Source organism: Odocoileus virginianus, chromosome 29 (genome assembly GCF_023699985.2).
Source record: "Odocoileus virginianus isolate 20LAN1187 ecotype Illinois chromosome 29, Ovbor_1.2, whole genome shotgun sequence".
In the NCBI taxonomy this organism is placed as follows: domain Eukaryota; kingdom Metazoa; phylum Chordata; class Mammalia; order Artiodactyla; family Cervidae; genus Odocoileus; species Odocoileus virginianus.
This window is the reverse complement of record NC_069702.1, coordinates 26692797-26715236: the sequence shown is the minus strand read 5'-3', so window position 1 is coordinate 26715236 and position 22440 is coordinate 26692797. Positions and strand designations below refer to the sequence as shown.

At 38.8% G+C, this 22440-nt stretch overlaps 1 protein-coding gene across 4 annotated transcripts in view; it reads left to right on the top strand.

Moving 5' to 3' along the window:
* The first annotated feature begins 6315 nt into the window (after positions 1 to 6315).
* Positions 6316 to 22440, top strand: part of MTHFD2L (methylenetetrahydrofolate dehydrogenase (NADP+ dependent) 2 like) — a 146286-nt gene continuing 130161 nt past the window's right edge. Inside the window, exons 1-2 of one of the 4 annotated variants that reach the window (XM_070458301.1) lie at positions 6364 to 6863; positions 8673 to 9459. In XM_070458301.1, the coding sequence (XP_070314402.1) occupies positions 6721 to 6863; positions 8673 to 8769 (240 nt within the window). In that variant the 5' untranslated portion in view covers positions 6364 to 6720 and the 3' untranslated portion in view covers positions 8770 to 9459. Of the gene's footprint in view, positions 6864 to 6923; positions 7142 to 8672; positions 9460 to 22440 lie in introns of those variants that run through there. The other 3 variants (XM_070458300.1, XM_020884858.2, XM_070458299.1) reach the window with 3 other exon arrangements.

Here is a 22440-nt window from a genome sequence, read left to right as displayed (position 1 = left end):
TAAAATCTCTGGGACAATACACCCAAATTTTTATAGCATTTGTATTTGCACACTGTGAGAATGGTGACGATAATACTTTTGATTCTTATTCTCTTCCTTGTTCTTTTCTTTCATTCAGATTTTCTGTAACCTTCAAGTTTTCTGTAATGAACATGTATAACTTTATAACCTTTGTTTTTTAAAAAAATAATCTCAGGTTATGTTAAAATGACCCACAACATCTAGATGAGAGTCAAAATCAGGTGTACTATTTAAATACATGAAAGAAGTTTCATCTCTTTCACAAGTACTATTTTTATTTCCTGTATTATTATGGTCAGAAAAGATTTTACCAAATCCTATTAAAATTTCTCATACATCTTATAAAAACTTTTCATAGTCATTATTTTCTATGAATTTACATTCAGTGCTTTTTAATAGGGGCTTCCCAGAAGGTGCTAGTGGTATAGAATCCGCCTGCCAATGCAGGAGACTTAAGAAATGAGAGTTCGATTCCCGAGTCAAGAAAATCCCCTAGAGGAGGGCATGTCAACCCACTCCAGTATTTCTGTCCAGAGAATCCCACTAGCGTGCTATAGATACCACAGGGTCACTGAAAGCAGTGCCAAACTTTTGTATTCATGAAATATTGGCTCCCTCTAGTGGCCAAATTAATTATGGAACACTAACGTGAGAGGAAAAGGAGTACGTCAAGGCTGTATATTGTCACCCTGCTTATTTAACTTATATGCAGAGTACATCATGAGAAATGTTGGACTGGATGAAACACAAGTTGGAATCAAGATTTCCGGGAGAAATATCATAACCTCAGATATGCAGATGACACCACTCTTATGGCAGAAACTGAAGATGAACTAAAAAGTCTCTTGATGAAAGTGAAAGAGGAGAGTGAAAAAGTTGGTTTAAAGCTCAACATTCAGAAAACTAAGATCATGGCCTCTGGTCCCATCACTTCGTGGGAAGTAGATGGGGAAACAGTGGAAACAGTGTCAGACTATATTTTTGGTGGCTCCAAAATCACTGCAGATGGTGATTGCAGCCATGAAATTAAAAGACGCTTGCTCCCTGGAAGGAAAGTAATGACCAACCTAGATAGCATATTAAAAAACAGAGACATTACTTTGCCAACAAAGGTACATCTAGTCAAGGCTATGGTTTTTCCAGTGGTCATGTATGGATGTGAGAGTTGGACTGTGAAGAAAGCTGAGCGCCAAAAAATTGATGCTTTTGAACTATGGTGTTGGAGAAGACTCTTGAGAGTCCATTGGACTGCAAGGAGATCCAGCCAGTCCATCCTAAAGGAGATCAGTCCTGGGTGTTCATTGGAAGGACTGATGCTGAAGCTGAAACTCCAGTACTTTGGCCACCTCATGCGAAGAGTTGACTCATTGGAGAAGACCCTGATGCTGGGAGGGATTGGGGGCAGGAGGAGAAGGGGACGAAGAGGATGAGATGATTGGATGGTATCACCAACTCGATGGACATGGGTTTGGGTGGACTCCGGGAGTTAGTGATGGACAGGGAGGCCTGGCATGCTGCGATTCATGGGGTCACAAAGAGTTGGACACGACTGAGCAACTGAACTGAACTGAACTGAACATGAGAGGTGGATGGGTATATAGATATTGATAAGCTCACTATGCTACTACAGATCTATCTAGTAGATCTATTGATCTATTCATATCTATCTACGTAAATCTATATATCTAAAATGCTTCTTATTGAGGAATGTGGATTACGTCTAAGGAGAATCAGCAAATGCTTAAGCCCTATATTTAATCAATTTTAATTGAAAAATTTACATACAATAAAATGTTCCCATTTTAAGTGTGTAATTTAATGAGTTTTGACAAAAGAATAGACTGTGTACCATACCACAGTCAAAATATAGAACATTTTTGTCACCTTCAAAAGTTCTTTTGTACCCTTTTGAAGTCAGTCACAGACAAGTAGTAAAAAATAGAAACTGTGGAAACAGACATTATTGCCTTGTGTTAAACTTATGCATCTCTCACCATGAAATAATCATTATCTGTGGGTTCTCATAGACGTCCTTTATAAGCTTGATGAATATCCCTCTATTTACAATTTTCTGCGAGTTTAAAAATTTTTTTTTCATGGATGAATGTTGAATTGTCAAATATTTTTTCTGCATCTATTGAGCTCATTACTGTTTTGTTTTTTTCAATCTGTTGCTATAGTAAATTGAATTGATTGATTCTGAGTGTTGAACCAGATTTACATCCCCAAGATAAACCTCACTTGGTCATGATAGATTGCCTTTTTGTATATTGTTTTATTAAATTTGCTAGTGTACTTAAAAATTTCTGTTACTGTGTTGTTGAGGGATATTGGTCTGTAGTGTCTTTTCTTGTAATGTTTGATACCAGGGTACTAGTGGACTAATAAATGAGTTGGGAAGGTTCCTTCCTCTTCTGTTTTCTGAGAGATTTGCATAATATTTTTACTATTGATTTCTTAAACATTTGAGAGAAATTATCAGTGAAGTCCACCAAAGACTAAAGATTCTTTGTCTGAAGACAATTAGTAACTTGATTTTTTCATGGAATTATTCAATTTTTAAATTTCTTTTGGGATCAATTTTGATGATTTGTGTTTTTAAAGAAATTTGCCTATTTTATTTAGGTGGCCAAATACATATATAATTGAGCCCTATCTACAATCTAATAAATTAGTCCTCTACAGTTTCATGAAAACTTACAGAAGACATAAGACTCCTGAAGAGAGACAAGAAATTTGTTACAGCAGAAGTAATTATCAAAAATGACCTATCCAAAAAGGAAATGAAGAAAATATTTCCACTTACAATAGCACCAAAAAGTATAAAATACTTACAAATAAACCCAACCAAGAAGGACTTTACACTGAAAATTGCAAAACATTGCTGAAGGAAATCAGAGAAGACATAAATAGATCAAAAAATATCATGTGTTCATGGGTTAGAAGACTTATTATTGCCAAAATGCCAACATTACTCATAGCAATCTGCAGATTTAATGCAATGTCTATCAAAGTCCCAATGCCATTTTTAGAAGAAGCAGAAAAACCTATTCTAAAATTCATATGGAATCTTAAGGGGCCTTGAGTAGCCAAAACAATCTTGAAAAGGAAGAATAAAGTTGGAGGTCTCATACTCTCTGATTCAAACACTTATTACAAAGCCACAGTTATCAAAATATGTGATGCTGGCATAAAGCAGACACACACAACAATGGAAGAGAATAGAGAGCTCAGAAATAAACCTTGCAATAGCTAAGCAAATGATATCGACCAAAAAAGTAGTTGCTGGAGCATTAGCATCATTGTTCCATTTTCCTGAGCCCCACATACCGCAGGATGACATGGAAGACCAGATGAAGCCTGCACGTGTAGTTGGCTGTTGCACCACAGACGAGGAGCTCTGAGGTTAAGGATCTCATCACTTTAAGGCAAGCAGTAAGCAAGCATTCTCTTTGTACACAGGGAATCACTACCTCATCGCTCAGAATTACCAGCTGCATGAAAACCCATGAGAGATGAGGACCTGCCTGGTGGCCCAGTGGCTAACACTCCATGTTCCCCATTCAGGGGGCCTGAGTTTGTTAGCATGCTGCAACTAGAGCTGGTGCAGATACATAAATAAATATTTTAAATAAATAAATACTAGTTTCTTTAAAAAAAAAAAAAAGACTCCTGAGAAATGGCCCAGGTTAAAAGTGGTCAGGGTCTAGTCTCGACACTCAGCAAAACATGTAGGAATGAGAATAGGAATGCATTTCTCCTTACAATGCTCTTTTCCTTTAATTAGTCTTACAGTTTTATCAACTGTATTGATTAATTCTCAAAATTCACTTTTGATAACATTAATTTCGTCTGCTGTTTTTCTGTTTTCTATTTAATTTAGCTCTCTAGCTCAACTGTTCTTATTTTTCTAATTTGTAGAAGCCTGAGAAATCCCATGGATGGAGGAGCCTGGTGGGCTGCAGTCCATGGTGTCGAGAAGAGTCGGACACAACTGAGTGACTTCACTTTCACTTTTCACTTTCATGCATTGGAGAAGGAAATGGCAACCCACTCCAGTGTTCTTGCCTGGAGCATCCCAGGGATGGGGGAGTCTGGTGGGCTGCCGCCTATGGGGTCGCACAGAGTCGGACACGACTGAAGCGACTTAGCAGCAGCAGCAACAGACCATTGATATTATTAAATTTTTAATTTTTATTTTATATTGGAGTATAGTTGGCATTCAATATTGTGCTAGTTTTAGGTGTACAGCAAAGTAATTAAGTTTTACATATATCCGTTCCCATAAATATCACTATAGACTGTTGATTAGAGTCCCCTGTGTTATACAGTAGGTCCTCGTTGATTATCTATTTTATATAGGGTAGTGGATATATGTTAATCCCAAACTTGTAGTTTATCCCTCCCTGCCACATTTCTCCTTTAGTAACCATAAGTTTATTTTCAAAGTCTATGAGTCTAGGTAGCATTTCACATGGGTCAGAAGGGCCACCATCAAAAAGTTTACAAACAGTAAGTGCTGAAGAGAGTGTGGAGAAAAGGGGACCCTCCTACACTGTCGGTGGGAATGTAAACTGGAATAGCCACTATGGAGTCCTCAAAAAACTAAAAATAGAACTACCACATGATCCAGCAATCACACTCCTGGGCATATATCTGCGCTTGTGTTCTAAGTTGCTCAGTTGTGTCTGACTCTTTTGGAATCCCATGGACTGTAGCCCACCAGGCTCCTCTGTCCATGGAATTTTCCAGGCAATAATATTGGGGTAGGTTGCCATTTCCCACTCCAGGGGATCTTCCTGACCTCAGGATCAAACCCTCATCTCCCATGTCTCCTGCTTTAGCAGGTGAGTTCTTTTACCACTGTATCACCTGGGAAGCCCCATATCCATAAAAAACTATAAATCAAAAAGAAACATGCACCCCAATGTTCATTGCAGTGCTATTTACAATAGCCAAGAAGGAAAGCAACCTAAATGTCCATCAACAGAGGAATGGATAAATAAGATGTGGTACATATATAAAATGGAATATTACCCAGCCATAAAAAAGAACAAAACCATGCCATTTGTAGCAACATGGATAGCCCTAGAGATTATTAGACCATTGATTTTAGACCTTTACTCTTCTCCAAAATAAGCATTTAAGGCTACTGATTTCTCCAGAAGTACTTCTTTAGCTGCTTTCCTCAAATTTTGATATATTCTCTGTTCATTTTCTCTTCTCATGTCTTCTTAGTTCCATGGATTTTTTTTTTTTTTTAACCTACAGAATCCAAGTGCCTTTCTTTGAATTTTGAATGTACCACTTCCTAGATTTGTAGCTTTGGGTAAGTTTCTTAATTTCTTCATAGATCAGATTTATCATATGTAAAATGAGAATTATAAGAGGATCTTTCTCAGAGAATTATTGTCAAGATTAAATGAAGCAATCCACGTAAAGAACAAATGCCTGGAACAGAGTAAATCTACAGAAACTGTTAGCTATTATTATTGGTAATTTTTATTACTTTTAATGAATGTAACAATTCATAGAAATAATCCTGTATTTTAATACAGAAAATATATTTAATTTTCTTAATTATGTATTTTTCATTTTGTGCACTTTTCCTACATTTTGCATTATCCTTAAGCTGGACTACAAGAAAAATTTTAAAAACAATACTTAATTTAAGGGGATGAAGGTAGTTCTGTTTCTTTCTTTATATTATCACTAGTTAGGTAGTAGGTCTGATAGATCTCTGCAGTGTTAAAGGAAAGCAACCTTCAATAGCTGAACGAAACCACTTATTTGTTTAGTATAACTTCTGCCCCCTTCTGCCTACAAGTCTTTCATTTTCTGAAAGACATGCTCCTTAGAACTTTCTGCTAGGTTGGACACTGCCTGATTCAAGTTGATTTTTGCTCAAATAAAAGCATAACTCAGTTCATCTTCTACCACATCTCAGCATTAAAAAATGGTCAGTCTGATTTTTACTTTTTAAAGGAAGCTTCTATTTTGTTTTCTCACTACAAATTTACCACTTAACACAGGTTCCTCGGTAGTGTAAGTTTGATCATAGACTCCAGAAAATGAATGACAGGTTTATCCTCTCCAAAGTGGAAATGATAAGGTAGAGCAATAGAAATTCTTAGGTCCAAGCCTTGTTCATCCAGGTCTCCCTCCTCCCTCCACACACTTAAAGCTTGTCTTTCTTTTTCCTGCTCTCAGGAGAAAGGGTCTCACTAAGGGAGACAGAATCTGTAATATCCTTCCTGTTTTAAAGGAAATCACCAGTAGTCTGGGCAGCTACGGGGCAGAGCAATGGTTTGGGAGAAGGGGAGCGTGCTGCTTGGACTGATTAGTTTAGACGCTTTCCCTGTGTCCTCACTATGGGCACATCAGCAGCGTGACCAGTGCAAGGGAAGCCATCTCGCCGCCAGGCCATCCCTCCAACTCCAGCCTTCCGACGCACCTGCTAGTCCAGCCTGGGGCTCGGGTCCCGGCCCCGCCCCCTGACGGGACAGGGCTCGGGTCCTTCAGCTCCGCCCCCGGCCCCGAACTCGGCTTCTAGCCCCGCCCCTGAAAGGTGCCCCCGGGAACCTTCGGCTGGTGGACTCGCTCTCCCGCCGAGCCGGGTGGGGGCGGAGTCCGGGCTGGCACTGTGAGGACCGGAGGGGCGGAGGTGGCGCCTCTGTCAGGGAGCCGGCATTCGCGGCCATGACAGTGGTGGCCCGAGGCTTATGGCTGCTCCGCGGCCGCCTGGCCCGAGTGTCGGCGCTGAGCCAGAGCGCGGTGTCGCCCTTCGCGGCGCCAGGAGCGGCGGAGCAGGCGTTCCGGGGCCTTCGGAGCAGCGGCGTGAGGTACGAGCGCTCCCGGACGCTCGACCTCCTCGGGCCCGGGCGCTCCCGGGTGCGAAGCCACTGGCTGTGGGAGGGGCGGCCGGGCGCCTGCAGCTGGCGCGGGCCAGGCCTCGCGCGTGTGAGCCGGGGCTCCGGGGCAGCCGCGCGGTGGGGCGGGGGCGAGGACTGTCTTCGCTCGGAACTTGGCCTTGCAGGCCAGGCCGGCTGGTCGCATCCGTCTCAAGTCAGGCAACTTGGATGTTCTCTGCGCTCACCGGAACGTGACGTCTTTGCAGCAGGTGCAGTTGGGTGACTGAGGAAGACCTTTGAGACCCAGAGAAAAGGGGCCTTGAAAACACGTGGTCTGCTTGTTTGAAGCATTTGTTTGGTTTTGGTTATGGCTGTTGTTTCGTAAACAAAGGAGTGGGCGATGGCCAGATGGTTTAGAGTTTCTGAATTTCTTTGTTGTTGGTAATACTGAGGTCTTTTCGAGCTCTACAATTCTTAATGATTTCACAAAATCAGACATTAATCTTGACTTTTCGGTGTTTTTCTGTATGGCGCTTCCCAAATGTCTGCAGTCTTAGACTGACATGATCAATCTTAGATTCACTGCATCTCTTTGGACCTTGTTGCTGGCCAGCAGATTGCGAGTAGGTTTTAATTGTTCTGTACAAATGGTATGCTGTCCGTCCATCCGTTACTTGTAGCTATTATACAAACTCAGATCCAAGAAGCTAAGAATAATTTTTTTTGACCCAGAGCCAGTGAGTCCATTTACTTTTCAGACTTACAGGGATTTTAATAACGTGCTATAACTGCAGTTTTATGTGGCCAGAGATTGTGCCTTACTCATCTTTTTGCAGCCCCAATGCGCAGCACAATGCCGGGAAGAAAGGGAAGATCAGTAATGAGAAAACATAGTGACTACTTATTTAACTTAAATTGACTAACTCTTCATTGTATATATTTGGATCTTAGTCTTGTGTGACTGAAGTTAAAAAAAAAAAAAAGTCCTATAGGGTTTACTTTGGACTTAGTTTGTAGTGACTGCTGTTTGTCTCCCTGAGAATATGTGAGAAAATAACAATGACTCACAGTTCTGATTGCAGAAGCTGTAATGGTGTCTGAAAAAAATTGCCAGTTGGTTTGGATACAAACTCTGCAACCTAGAAAAAGCAGATTCTGTAGAATTCTCTTTGCATTACAGAATTGAAGGAATTATGCACCACAGTCACACTATTTAGATAATTGTTTGTTGAATTTGAGTTATTTCAGGGCTTCTTCCCAGAGTGAAGATAACCTTTTCCCAATTGTGTAAGTTGGTTCATTTCCCTTTGTCAAATGTTGTAAATAGACAATCCCTTCATCCTGTCTTCTCCAGGTATCAATACACTGAATGAGAACCATGACAGCTAAAAACCTAACTGTCCCATTGAAGCCACTTGTCACACACACATGCACATACACACATGGATAATTCAGAGCTTTTTAAAGTGAATTTAGGGTCTTTTGTAATTTGAAATAATCGAGTGGAATAATTTTGGAAAGCTATTTTTAATGTAAATAAAGAAGTGTAACTTTCAACCCAACTGCGTTCAGATTATAGCTGTATAGAAATAGTGATACCTTTGATAGGTTTTTATTTTTTCAAGGCAGCACTAGTTAGGTTAGGATCGGTGGCATCCTGACATCCCCTTGTCACTAAGTACCATATATGAAGATGAAGTTGCCTGTAAGTTTGAGAAACACCTGTGGACTGATGGGTCTCGGGTGGGGAGAAATCCGGACAGTGTGTTGATGTTCACTGGTGTCTCTTTTCTCTTCTAGGACCAGCAGAGAGAAGAGATTCCATCTTCCAGAGGTCGCCACTGTCTGCCTCCCCACTTGTCCCCATCCTCGGTCATCTCTTTTAACACATTATTGACCAGAGATGTATTAATATGTCTTTTGTTACCCAAATGTTATTGACTGGAGATATATCAGTATTGCTTGATAACAAATTGCTGGCCACCGGTGTTAGTCTCTGCAAAAATCCCCCGGTCAATAATGAGTTAATATGTAGTGACACGTTAGTTGTGTAGTTATTCATAGTGAATGTGTTTTAAATTCTACATTATCCTCTTGATTTGAAATTTGAGCCTTCGTGTTTTTCTTACTGCAGTGAATCTTTGAGTTTGATGAACTCTTTCTCTAATGGTGTTGACTGTTTTCAATTAACAGATTTATTACCAATTTCTGGTATAGAGCTGCAGATGAAAAAAGTATTTTTGGTTGTCTTTCATATCTTTGGCTAATTAGATACTTATAACGGAACATATAAATACTTTTTTAGTAGAGAATTTCAAGAGATAGTGTTTAACAGAATTTGAAAATTACAAAATTATTTATTGTTTAATATTTAATCTCAGAATGGTTTCCCTTTAAAATTTGCAGTTTTTCCTCCATTTACTCATGATAAAATGGATTTATTAATTGAAAGAAAATATATTTAAATGTCAAGGAAATAAATGAATAAGTCCCTTCTATTTGTTGCAGCTTATTGTTTCTTGAAATGAGTTACCTAAAAAGCCAAAAAGTTACAAATAAAAAATTCTTGGTGATTGAATTTTCCCAATTTTGCCTTGCTGTGTGAGAAGTTTACAAATCAAAATGTGCTTGGGTTGTAAAATATCACATGAGTCTGGCACAGTGTTTTTAAGTGTATGTAGCTGGGCAGCAGTCTATCCCATCTGGAGGCAAGGTTACAGACTTTTATGTTAAATGCCATTCTCGAGGCAGATTTTCAGGTATCCTCCACCAGAGGCTTCCCCAAACCATGCTTTACTACATCAACTCATTTTTAGTAATTAAATGGATATCCCAAGGGTTTTTTAAAATAAAAAATCCTATGTTTTTGGAGCTAGTAAGAGGTACTTGTTTATGTTATGTAAATAATCATGTCTTATAGGACTTCCCTGGTGGCTCAGATGGTAAAAAATCTGCCTGCAGTGCAGGAGACCCAGGTTCAATCCCTGGGTGGGGAAAATACCCTGGAGAAGGAAATGGCTACCCACTCCAGTATTCTTGTCTGAAGAATCCTATGGACAAAGAAACCTGGCAGGCTACAGTCCATGGGGTTGCAAAGAGTCAGCCACGACTGAGCAACTAACACCTTCTTTCATGGAATGGATAGTTTAAAAGACAAAGATAATTTTTAAAAGACAAATTGTATATGTACGGCTGTTTTTCTTGAGACCCTCTCCTATAGTATTTACTCAGTTTCTTTGTCTGCTATAGAATTTATTTAAAGATCATTTTATCCTTGTGTGAAGCTTAAAGGACCCAGACTCCAGTTTGTACCATTACTGAAGCTGATTTTCCATGGAATTATTTCAGCCAAGATAGAGTTTGTGCCAATGGCTAGCAAGGGCAATTTCTCAAGATCACATTTTATTTTGCTGGCAAATTGTGATTTTTGAGTCTTAATGCCTTACGTCTTCTAATGACAATGAGCTATGATAGCTATCTGGTTACAGTTTTTATTTCTAAGCAGTTATTGGTGGTGGTTTGCTCACTAAGTCGTGTCCTACTCTTGTGAATCCATGGACTGTAGCAGTTAAGTCATTTTAAATTTAGAACCTAAATGTTTCACCATTTCTTATCTTATATCTTAGTTTTATATCTGTGCTTCAGCTGTTAAGAGATAATATGTTCTAATGTAATGTCTCCAAAATCAAGTTTTCTGATTAAAATGGATCAGCAGGTGAACAGAGAAAATTAATACTAATCTCAGACCTTGTTAGTCATGATTTTAGTAATAATCTAGCAATTTCTTTAATGACCCAAATCTTTGTTTTTCAGATGCTTTGTAGTTATAGTATTCTTTCATGTTAATACCCTAATTAGATGATAAAAGTAGCAACAAAGAAACCCAGCAGATTACCTTCTATGGAGATAATACTCCATAGAAGTAGTTGCATACTCTTCATCGAATTCCCTGGAGCTCAATGAAGATTGTTAAAAATAGTTTGGTTTAGGGGTGATTAAGTTGTAGAAGGATGCTTAAAGATGTAGGAGCTTGGGTGAAATCTGAACTGTCCAATGAGTGGGATAAAGTAATGATTAGTAATTAGTGAGATTTACTATTAAGAAGTGCAATCTGGACCAGAAAAAAAAAATCAACTAATTTGTGTTCAGAATGGGATATAACATAAACCTAAATTAGTTTCAAAGAAGACCTCAGGGTTGATAGTATCCAAGAAGTTTTATCCAGCTGCTCCTGTTAATATTATGTCATAGGTATTTTCTGTGTTGCCATTGTTTTTGTTAACATTTTATTGGCTGCATAATATTACATTAAGTCAAGTGGCCTTAATTTACCTTACCATTTTGCTGTTGGTTAATGTCTAGTCCTTGAAATATGAAATAATTCACTCTCAGATGCAGGTCATATTTCTGTCAACATCATACCAACCAGGTTTGTTCACTTAATGATCTGAACTCTACTTAGGTTTCTAGAATTACTCTCATTAAAGAGTATGCCTCGAGCCAAGAGACTATTCAAAGATTTGTCATTCTAAAATGAGGGCATTAGAACTGATTCAAATGAATTCTTTTTAATGGCTGAGTAATATTCCATGGTGTATATGTACCACAGCTTCCTCATCCATTCGTCTGCTGATGGGCATCTAGGTTGCTTCCATGTCCTGGCTATTATAAACAGTGCTGTGATGAACATTGGGGTGCACGTGTCTCTTTCAGATCTGGTTTCCTCTGTGTGTATGCCCAGAAGTGGGATTGCTGGGTCATATGGCAGTTCTATTTCCAGCTTTTTAAGAAATCTCCACACTGTTTTCCATAGTGGTTGTACTAATTTGCATTCCCACCAACAGTGTAAGAGGGTTCCCTTTTCTCCATACCCTCTCCAGCATTTATTGCTTGTAGACTTCTGGATAGCAGCCATCCTGACTGGAGTGTAATGGTACCTCATTGTGGTTTTGATTTGCATTTCTCTGATAATGAGTGATGTTGAGCATCTTTTCATGTGTTTTTTTGCCATCTGTATGTCTTCCTTGGAGAAATGTCTGTTTAGTTCTTTGGCCCATTTTTTGATTGGGTCATTTATTTTTCTGGAGTTGAGCTTCAGGAGTTGCTTGTATATTTTTGAGATTAATCCTTTGTCTGTTGCTTCATTTGCTATTATTTTCTCCCAATCTGAGGGCTGTCTTTTCACCTTGCTTATAGTTTCCTTTGTTATGCAAAAGCTTTTAAGTTTCATTATGTCCCATTTGTTTATTTTTGCTTTTGTTTCTAAAATTCTGGGATGTGGGTCATAGAGGATCCTGCTGTGATTTATGTCGGAGAGTGTTTTGCCTATGTTCTCCTCTAGGAGTTTTATAGTTTCTGGTCTTACATTTAGATCTTTAATCCATTTTGAGTTTATTTTTGTGTGTGGTGTTAGAAAGTGTTCTAGTTTCATTCTTTTACAGGTGGCTGACCAGTTTTCCCAACACCACTTGTTAAAGAGGTTGTCTTTTTTCCATTGTATATCCTTGCCTCCTTTGTCGAAGATAAGGTGACCATAGGTTCGTGAATTTATCTCTGGGCTTTCTATTCTGTTCCATTGATCTATATTTCTGTCTTTGTGCCAGTACCATACTGTCTTGATGACTGTGGCTTTGTAGTATAGTCTGAAGTCAGGCAGGTTGATTCCTCCAGTTCCATTCTTCTTTCTCAAGGTTACTTTGGCTATTCAAGGTTTTTTGTATTTCCATACAAATTGTGAAATTATTTGTTCTAGTTCTGTGAAAAATACCGTTGGTAGTTTGATAGGGATTGCATTGAATCTATAGATTGCTTTGGGTAGTATAGCCATTTTGACAATATTGATTCTTCCAATCCATGAACACGGTATATTTCTCCATCTGTTTGTGTCCTCTTTGATTTCTTTCACCAGTGTTTTATAGTTTTCTATGTATAGGTCTTTTGTTTCTTTAGGTAGATATACTCCTAAGTATTTTATTCTTTTTGTTGCAATGGTGAATGGTATTGTTTCCTTAATTTCTCTTTCTGTTTTCTCATTGTTAGTTTGAATCAGTTCTAATGAGATGGATGAAACTGGAGCCCATTATACAAAGCGAAGTAAGCCAGAAAGATAAAGACCATTACAGTATACTAACACATATATATGGAATTTAGAAAGATGGTAATGATAACCCTATATGCAAAATAGAAAAAGAGACTCAGATGTATAGAACAGACTTGTGGACTCTGTGGGAGAAGGCGAGGGTGGGATGTTTCAAGGGAACAGCATCGAAACATGTATATTATCTAGGGTGGGGATGTTTCAAGAGAACAGCATTGAAACATGTACATTATCTAGGGTGAAACAGATCACCAGCCCAGGTTGGATGCATGAGACAAGTGCTCGGGCCTGGTGCACTGGGAAGACCCAGAGGGATCGGGTGGAGAGGGAGGTGGGAGGGGTGACCGGGATGGGGAATACATGTAAATCCATGGCTAATTCATTTCAGTGTATGACAAAAACTACTGCAATGTTGTAAGGTGATTAGCCTCCAACTAATGAAAATAAATGGAAAAAAAAAAATCTGTAAAAAAAAATAAATAAATAAATAAAATGAGGACATATTATAATTTAAAAATAGATGTTTCCTTTTCCCACTTTGGCTATTTATTAACTCTGCAATGAATATCATCTTGCTTTAAGCAATCCAGTTGTACTGTTGAAAAATAAATTCTTATTAATATTTAATTTTTCCTTACTCTGTGTTAAACATTTTGCTGAGACTTTTCGTGCATAGTTTGTCCTTCAGTCCTCATAACAACTGAAGGAAGTAGACACTATTATTATTCCCAGTTTACAGATTAGGAGATTGAGACTTAGAGAAATTAAAGAACTTGTCCATGATAACACAGTAAATAAATGGTGAAGACAGAGTTGGAACCTATATGATCTATCCAGTGCTTTTCTCTACAATTTATGAATTTCCCTATCACTTATTGTCATTCTGAAAATTCTTATTAAAGTGCGGAACTTTTGTGAATCAGGACTACTAATTTTGCGTATAAATCTTAAAAATTGTGTTGTCAGATTTCTTTAATACAGGGTTTCTCTTTACTTGGGACTTCATGGATAGAATTTAAGGATCCCTAAACTTAGATGGGAGGTCACTAGTCTCTACTAAATTTAGCATTTTCTTCAATAGTGAATGTTTGCCTCAAACCACAGTAATAGGAGTACAATTTATAATATTGCCAGCAAAAGTACAGGCATATTAATAGTTGATGCAGAGATCTCAAAACAAATATACACTCACTAATACTCTTTGATATTATGGTAGTAATTAGACTTGCCACTAGGTGTTTTATTTAATGCTTTTTTAAAAAAAGTATTTGATGACAGTATTTCAATAAAACTGGTTTTCTGTAAACCTGTGTATTTTATGTTAAACATTTAAAAAAATTGTTCTGAGAAGACGTACATGGGATTTAACAATCTGCCCAAGTGTTCTCCTGGTACAAAGCTTAGCATATAAGATTTTTTTCTGCAGAAATTATGGATGTTTAAGTTGTTGTTGAGTCACTAAGTCATGTCTGACTCTTTTGCAACCCCATGGACTGTAGCCCCCCAGGCTCATCTGTCCATGGGTTTCTCCAGGCCAGAATACTGGAGTGGGTTGCCATTTCCTTCTCCAAGGGTTTAGGTTGTTACTGATATTCTAAGTTACAGGTTAGAGTTCTGAAAGTATTAAGTTACAAAATTGAATGAAAGAATCATACATAATGGAAAGAATTTGCTTTACTTTTTATTGAGTTATGAAAGTATAATTTCTTTACTTCACAGTGTAAGATAGCATTTGAGATGTGAAATGAAATGTTTTTTTAAAAAACCATAAACTTAACATTTTAAAATATTAATTTACATAAAAAAAATTCCCTTGCTTTGAAAGGCTCCCTTGTACTAGTTAGTGATTGGTTTTATTCCATATGTAATTTTGCCCTGGTTCTCTTGAGTTTGTTTTGTTACTATTGTTAATTTGAACCCCAGAATCTTCAAATTTTGCCCTAGGACCTGCAGAGATACTTTAATTGCTAATGACTGTATTAGGCTTTTTCATCTTTATAGATCATAAAACAGTTTATTACAGCTTTAATTAAAGTTGTGGTTGAAAATGAGAGTATAGATGCAGAAGCAAGATGTCAAGTATACAAATTAAATACACTGTTGTTTGTGAGTGGGCTTTGTTTTATTATTTTTGAATGAGTATTTTGATACACAAGAAAAGAGGTGATTTTTTCCGCTCCTGTTTGTTACTTTGTTTTAGCTAATTAAACACTTAATTTAGTGCTAGGAACCATAGATTAGGATGGTTGTAGTATATTTTCTAGAAAGTGAATAGGTAAGTGGACAAGTTCACAGAAACAACACTAAATGTTGATGATTTTTTGTTGTTGTTTAGTTGCTAAGTTTTGTCTGACTCTTTGTGACCCAATGGACTGTAGCCCACCAGGCTCCTCTATCCATGGGATTTCCCAGGCAAAAATATTGAAAGTGGGTTGCCAATTCCTTCTCCAGGGGATCTTCCCCACCTAGGGACAGAAGCCACGTCTCTTGCATTAGCGGGTAGATTCTTTACCACTGAGCCACCAGGGAAGCCCTGAGGTCTTTTTAGTCCCATATTACTTCTGGTTCTCTGAATATTTCTCCATCTATTACTTAACAGAAACTAGGAGAGCCATTTTTACAAATGAGCCAATCAACTCTTAGTCAAAGCTGCTTATATAAGGTCAACAGAGAATATTCCTATTATATACATGAGGAAATTGCATGCCTTTGAAAGCAGTTAAGTAACTTGGCCAGCTTTTAAGGGTGAACAGGGCTGCCTCTCAGGACTTCTGGCTTTGGGTGAGTAATTTGTAGTGTATTGTGCTGCCCGACTGCTAACTCTCCTCCCTGGCCACTCCATTGTGACATATTCTTTCCTAATGAAGGGACTTTTAGTGCTAGCTCAGCAATAGGGGGAGAATAAACTGCTGAAAAGGAGAGCTCCTTGTCTTGCCTTCTTTGGGGGTGACTTGCAAAGTTCCTGCCTTTGCAGGAGATGTCACCTGAGCAAGTAATGACAGGGTGCATTGTGTGAAAGATATCTAAGGGTCAAATTGACTTCACTTTTGATTTGTATTAATGGCTATCTCACTGTATAATTTTTTGATGAAACCACATTTTTAAGAGTTAAAAAAGTAAGATCACACTCAAGTACTGCATTTCAGATTCTTGTTAAATGAGGGCTACTCCATTTCTTCTAAGGGATTCTTGCTCACAATAGTAGATGGTCATCTCAATTAAATTTGCCTATTTTCATCCATTTTAGTTCACTGATTCCTAAGATGTTGATGTTCACTCTTGCTATCTACTGGTTGACCACATACAATTTACCTTGATTCATGGACCTCACAGTCCTAGTTCCTATGCAGTATTGTCCTTTAGCCTCAGACTTTACTTTCACCACCAGACACATCCACAACTGAACATCATTTTGGCTTTGGCCCATCTGCTTCATTCTTTCTGGAGCTACTGGTAATTGCCCTCTGCTCTACCCTAGTAGCATATTGAACACCTTCTGACCTGCGGGGCTCATCTTCTGATGTCGTATTCTTTGTCTTTTCATACTGTTCACGGAGTTCTTGTGGCAAGAATGCTCGAATGGTTTGCCATTCGCTCCTCTAGTTGGCCAAGTTTTATCAGAACTCTTCACTGACACTTACTCAGTGAAAAACAGGAGATTCATCAAAAGTTCTTCCCACAAATTCATTTCAGTTCAGTCACTGAGTCGTGGCTGACTCTTTGCAACCTCATGAACTGAACACTCCAGGCCTCCATGTCCATCACCAACTCCCGGAATTTACACAAACTCATGTCCATTGAGTCGGTGATGCCATCCAATCATCTCATCTTCTGTCGTCCCTTTCTCCTCCTGCCTTCAATCTTTCCCAACATCAGGGTGTTTTCAAATGAGTCAGCTCTTCACATCAGGTGGCCAAAATATTGGAGTTTCAGCTTCAACATCAGTCCTTCCAATGAACACCCAGGACTCATTTCCTTTAGGATGGACTGGTTGGATCTCCTTGCAGTCCAAGGGACTCTCAAGAGTCTTCTGCAACACCACAGTTCAAAAGCATCAATTCTTCAGTGCTCAGCTTTCTTTATAGTCCACTCTCACATCCATACATGACTACTGGAAAAACCATAGCCTTGACTAGATGGACCTTTGTTGACAAAGTAATGTGTCTGCTTTTTAATATGCTCTCCAGGTTAGTCATAACTTTCCTTCCAAGGAGTAACCATCTTTTAATTTCATGACTGCAGTCACCATCTGCAGTGATTTTGGAGCCCCAAAAAATAAAGTCAGCCACTGTTCCACTGTTTCCCCATCTATTTGCCATGAAGTGATGGGACCGGATGCCATGATCTTAGTTTTCTGAATGTTGAGCTTTAAGCCAACTCTTTCACTCTCCTCTTTCACTTTCAGCAAGAGGCTCTTTAGTTCTTCACTTTCTGCCATAAGGGTGGTGTCATCTGCATAACTGAGGTTATTGGTATTTCTCCCGGCAATCTTGATTCCAGCTTATGCTTCATCCAGTCCAGTGTTTCTCATGATGTACTCTGCATATAAGTTAAATAAGCAGGGTGACAATATACATCCTTGATGTACTCCTTTTCCTATTTGGAACCAGTCTGTTGTTCCATGTCCAGTTCTAACTGTTGCTTCCTGACCTGCATACAGGTTTCTTAAGAGACAGGTCAGGTGGTCTGGTATTCCCATCTCTTTCAGAATTTTCCACAGTTTATTGTGATCCACACAGTCAAAGGCTTTGGCATAGTTATTAAAGCAGAAATAGCTGTTTTTCTGGAACTCTCTTGCTTTTTGAATGATCCAATGAATGTTGGCAATTTGATCTCTGGTTCCTCTGCCTTTTCTAAAACCAGCTTGAACACCTGGAAGTTCATGGTTCACGTACTGCTGAAGCCTGGCTTGGAGAATTTTGAGCATTACTTCACTAGCATGTGAGATGAGTGCAATTGTGCAGTAGTTTGAGCATTTTTGGGTTTGCCTTTCTTTGGGATTGGAATGAAAACTGGCCTTTTCCAGTCCTGTGGCCACTGCTGAGTTTTCCAAATTTACTGGCATATTGAGTGCAGCACTTTCACAGCATCATCTTTCAGGATATGAAATAGCTCAACTGGAATTCCATCACCTCCTCTAGCTTTGTTTGTAGTGATGCTTCCTAAGGCCCACTTGACTTCACATTCCAGGATGTCTGACTCTAGCGGAGTGATCACACCATCATGATTATCTGGGTCGTGAAGATCTCTTTTGTATAGTTCTTCTGTGTATTCTTGCCATCTCTTCTTAATATCTTCTGCTTCTGTTAGTTCCATACCATTTTTGTCCTTTATTGAGCCCATCATTGCATGAAATGTTCCTTTGGTATCTCTAATTTTCTTGGAGAGATCTCTAATCTTTCCTGTTCTAGCGTTTTCCTCTATTTCCTTGCATTGATCACTGAGGAAGGCTTTCTTATCTCTCCTGGCTATTCTTTGGAACTCTGCATTCAAATGGGTATATCTTTCCTTTTCTCTTTTGCTTTTCGCTTCTCTTCTTCTCACAGCTATTTGTAAGGCCTCCTCAAACAGCCATTTTGCTTTTTTGCATTTCTTTTTCTTGGGGATGGTCTTGATCCCTGTCTCCTGTACAATGTCACGAACCTCCGTCCATAGTTTATCAGGTACTCTGTCTTATCAGGTCTAGTCCCTTAAATCTGTTTCTGACTCCCTTGTATAATCATAAGGGATTTGATTTAGGTCATACCTGAATGGTCTAGTGGTTTTCCCCACTTTCTTCAATTTAAGTCTGAATTTAGCAATAAGGAGTTCACGATCTGAGCCACAGTCAACTCCCGGTCTTGTTTTTGCTGACTGTATAGAGCTTCTCCATCTTTGGCTGCAAAGAATATAATCAATCTGATTTCGGTGTTGACCATCTGGTGATGTCCATGTGTAGAGTCTTCTCTTGTGTTGTTGGAAAAGGGTGTTTGCTATGACCAGTGTGTTCCCTTGGCAAAACTCTATTATCCTTTGCCCTGCTTCATTCTGTACTCCAAAGCCAAATTTGCCTGTTACTCCAGGTATTTCCTGACTTCCTACTTTTGAATTCCAGTCCCCTATAAAGAAAAGGACATCTTTTTTGGGTGTTAGTTCTAAAAGGTCTTGTAGGTCTTCATAGAACTGTTCAACTTCAGCTTCTTCAGCATTACTGGTCAGGGTATAGACTTGGATTACCGTGATATTGAATGGTTTGCCTTGGAAACGAACAGAGATCATACTGTCTTTTTTGAGATTGTATCCAAGTATTGCATTTCAGACTCTTTTGTTGACTATGATGGCTACTCCATTTCTTCTAAGGGATTCCTGCCCACAGTAGTAGGTATAATGGTCATCTGAGTTAAATTCACCCATTCCAGTCCATCTTAGTTTGCTGATTCCTAGAATATCAATGTTTACTCTTGCCATCTCCTGTTTGACCATTTCCAGTTTGCCTTGATTCGTGGACCTAACATTCCAGGTTTCTGTGCAATATTTCTCTTTACAGAATCGGACCTTGCTTCTAACACCAGTCACATCCACAACTGGGTATTGTTTTTACTTTGGCTCCATCCCTTTAAATTGAGATACTTTAAATTGGGATTAAAGATGTATTTGTTTAGTAAGGCTGCCATAAACCAAGTACCACAAACTAGATGGATTTGTAGAGGAGGGGATACTCTCCTCTTTTTCCTCTCAATTCTTTGAGCTGGCAGTTGAAATGAGAGAAGGCAGATTAACCAGAAAAAAAAAAATCAAAATTTTAAACTATATATGAGGAATTTACATAAACATGAAGAATTCCGAAGGCAGGCAAGATGAGGTATATATATTATTCTGGACTAAGGAGAAGAAGATAAGTGTCTAGGACTTCAAAGAGAAGTAAGGTAATTCACAGGAAGATGAAAAGAGTTAATGTTTGGTGAATAACTGTTTCCCGGGCCATCTAGAGTCAGAGGGACCCAGAGGGAACTTTGATCAAACCAGCCTTGCTAGGTTCCTCCCTGCCCACCACACCTAGTTCATACTTAAGTATGGTTATCTGTGGTGACAGCTCCTTCTTGGAACTGGAATTCCAATTCTTAAAGTTCTCTTAGGCATTTGGGAGAAGTTCAAAGCTTTCGTCCCAAATCTTTTGGGCCTTGGTTGTTTTCAGGTGGGAATAATCTCCATGTTAGAGTGTCACATCTTGGGGCATCCTGCCCTGAACCCCATCAGTTTAAAAACAACAGCAACTTGTCCTCACACTTATAGAGGCCAGGAGTCTGAAATCAAGAGAACCCACAGAACCACGTTCTCTTAGCCTGTTGTTGCTGGCAATCCTTGGTTTTCTTTGGCTTATGACTGTATGACTCCAACTTTGTGTCTGTAGCCATGTGGCCATCTTGCCTCTGTCTTCATGTGGAGTTTTCTCTGTCTTTTTATAAGGACAAAAGTCATATTTATGGTCACTGAACTCCAGTATGACTTCATCCTGTATCTTAGTTATATCTGCAGATGCCTTATTTCCATATACGTTCACAGCCATGGGTTCCAGGGATTAGGGTTTGAACATATCTTTTTGGGGACACAATTCAACCCTCAGCAATAGAATTTCAAAATTGCTTGTATAATGCTTGAGGCATCATTGTTTAATTAGTTCAGTACCTCCTTTTGCAGGGAAGTGATATGTTTCTATTTTAAGCTTTGGTTTCAGTATTTGCAGTTCACTAGATGTTTCAAATCTGAAGTTCTCCTTCTGCCCTTGTCTGGCCTATTTTTTTGAATATGTTAATAATTTCCAGTAGATTGGCTCCTTTACAAAATATATTTTTTAAACACTTGTTTTTAAAATCATATAGGAAGTGAAGAGAGTACATTCTGCTGTGATGAAATAATTTTTTGTATTCAATACAAACTTCTTCACAATAGCTTTGTAATTTAGTTATAATAACTGAGCTTGTGTGTACAATATTTGTTAGTTTGTTATCAATTTATAATTTTGGGCTTTCTCCATGGCTCAGCAGCTAAAGAATCTGCCTGAAATGCAGGAAATGGAGGAGAAATGGGTTCCATCCCTGGGTCAGGAAGATTCCCGGGAGGAGGAAATGGCAACCGACTCCAATATTCTTACTCTTGGGCAGGCTACAGTCTATGGAGTCGCTAAGAGCCCTAGTTGGTAGATTGTATACTTGTTTGCATACTTATGGATACATGCCCCATGACCAGTTTCAAGCATATACACGTGCTTCATAGGTTTCTTTATAGGATTCTTTATATTGACAGTGTTAATGCAAGTTCACATGCCTGATGCACAATGATGTCAAACTAACTGTAACATAGGATTTGGGAGCAGAGAAAGGTTTATAGCAAGGCAATGCAAGGAGATGGGTGGTTCATGCCCTAAAAAGCAGCAAGTTCCCCGAAGAGTTTCAGCAGAGCACTTTTAAAAGCCAAGTGAGGGAGGTGGAGTGTCTCAGGGTCTGTGATCAGCTCATGCACAATTTTCTGATTGGCTGATGATGAGGTAGGAGGGTGGTATCCCAGGGGTTAGCATGATCAGTCCTTAGGTTCTTGGTGGCCTGGGACTATGTGTTCATCATTGTCAAATAGTTAACATCTTTCATTTGTTAGCATGAGGGAGGTTTTTTTACATCTGCAAAACAGCTCAGGAAATGTGGTTCAAATATTATTATATAGGTACTTCAGAGAAGAGCTAATGCAAAAGATATGGGGGAAAGCCTGTCTTGGGAAGGCCTTATGGGGTCCTGCTTGGTTACAAAGGTAGTTGACCACCTATCAGGAATACTAGAATGGGGATTTTTACTATGAGAATGATGGGGGTGTAAATCAGTGGTTCTTAACTGAGGCTTGGCAGAACCACTTTTTAGAGGTTTTAGTTAAGCCCAGTAAAATTTTTAGATCTAGCCTATAGCATCTCAGAAAGTTCCTGGCAATTCCTTAGCCAATCTGTCTCATCAACTGTGAGTCCTGTTGTGTTCTGTAAAATACATTTTGTCAGAGATGATGAAGGTTTTCTTAAAAGACAAGAAGTGCAAGCTCTAGAGGCAAAGATGGTTTTCACATTAGAATTACGAACTTTCCATCAAAAGTAACTGTAAAATAAGTGAAAAGTCAAACCATATACTGGTGATACTTGATACACAGATGTTACTGATATAGACTTAAAAAACAGACATACCCTAAAAGTTGAGAGTTATGTTTTATTTGGCAGAAATTTTTAGTACTTAATCCTAGGAAGCAGCATCTTAAGTGTCCCTGAGAGAACTGCTCCAAGGAGGTGGAGATAGGAGTCTGGTTATATAGAAGTTTGAAACAAAGAGCAAGTAGTCTGAACTTCAAAAGTATTTTTTTGAATTAAAGAAAACCAGATATCTCAAGTTAAGGAATTTAGCACTTTTCTGTGTATGGGAAGATGCAAGAATCTGGGTTCATTGAAATCACTCCTTTCAA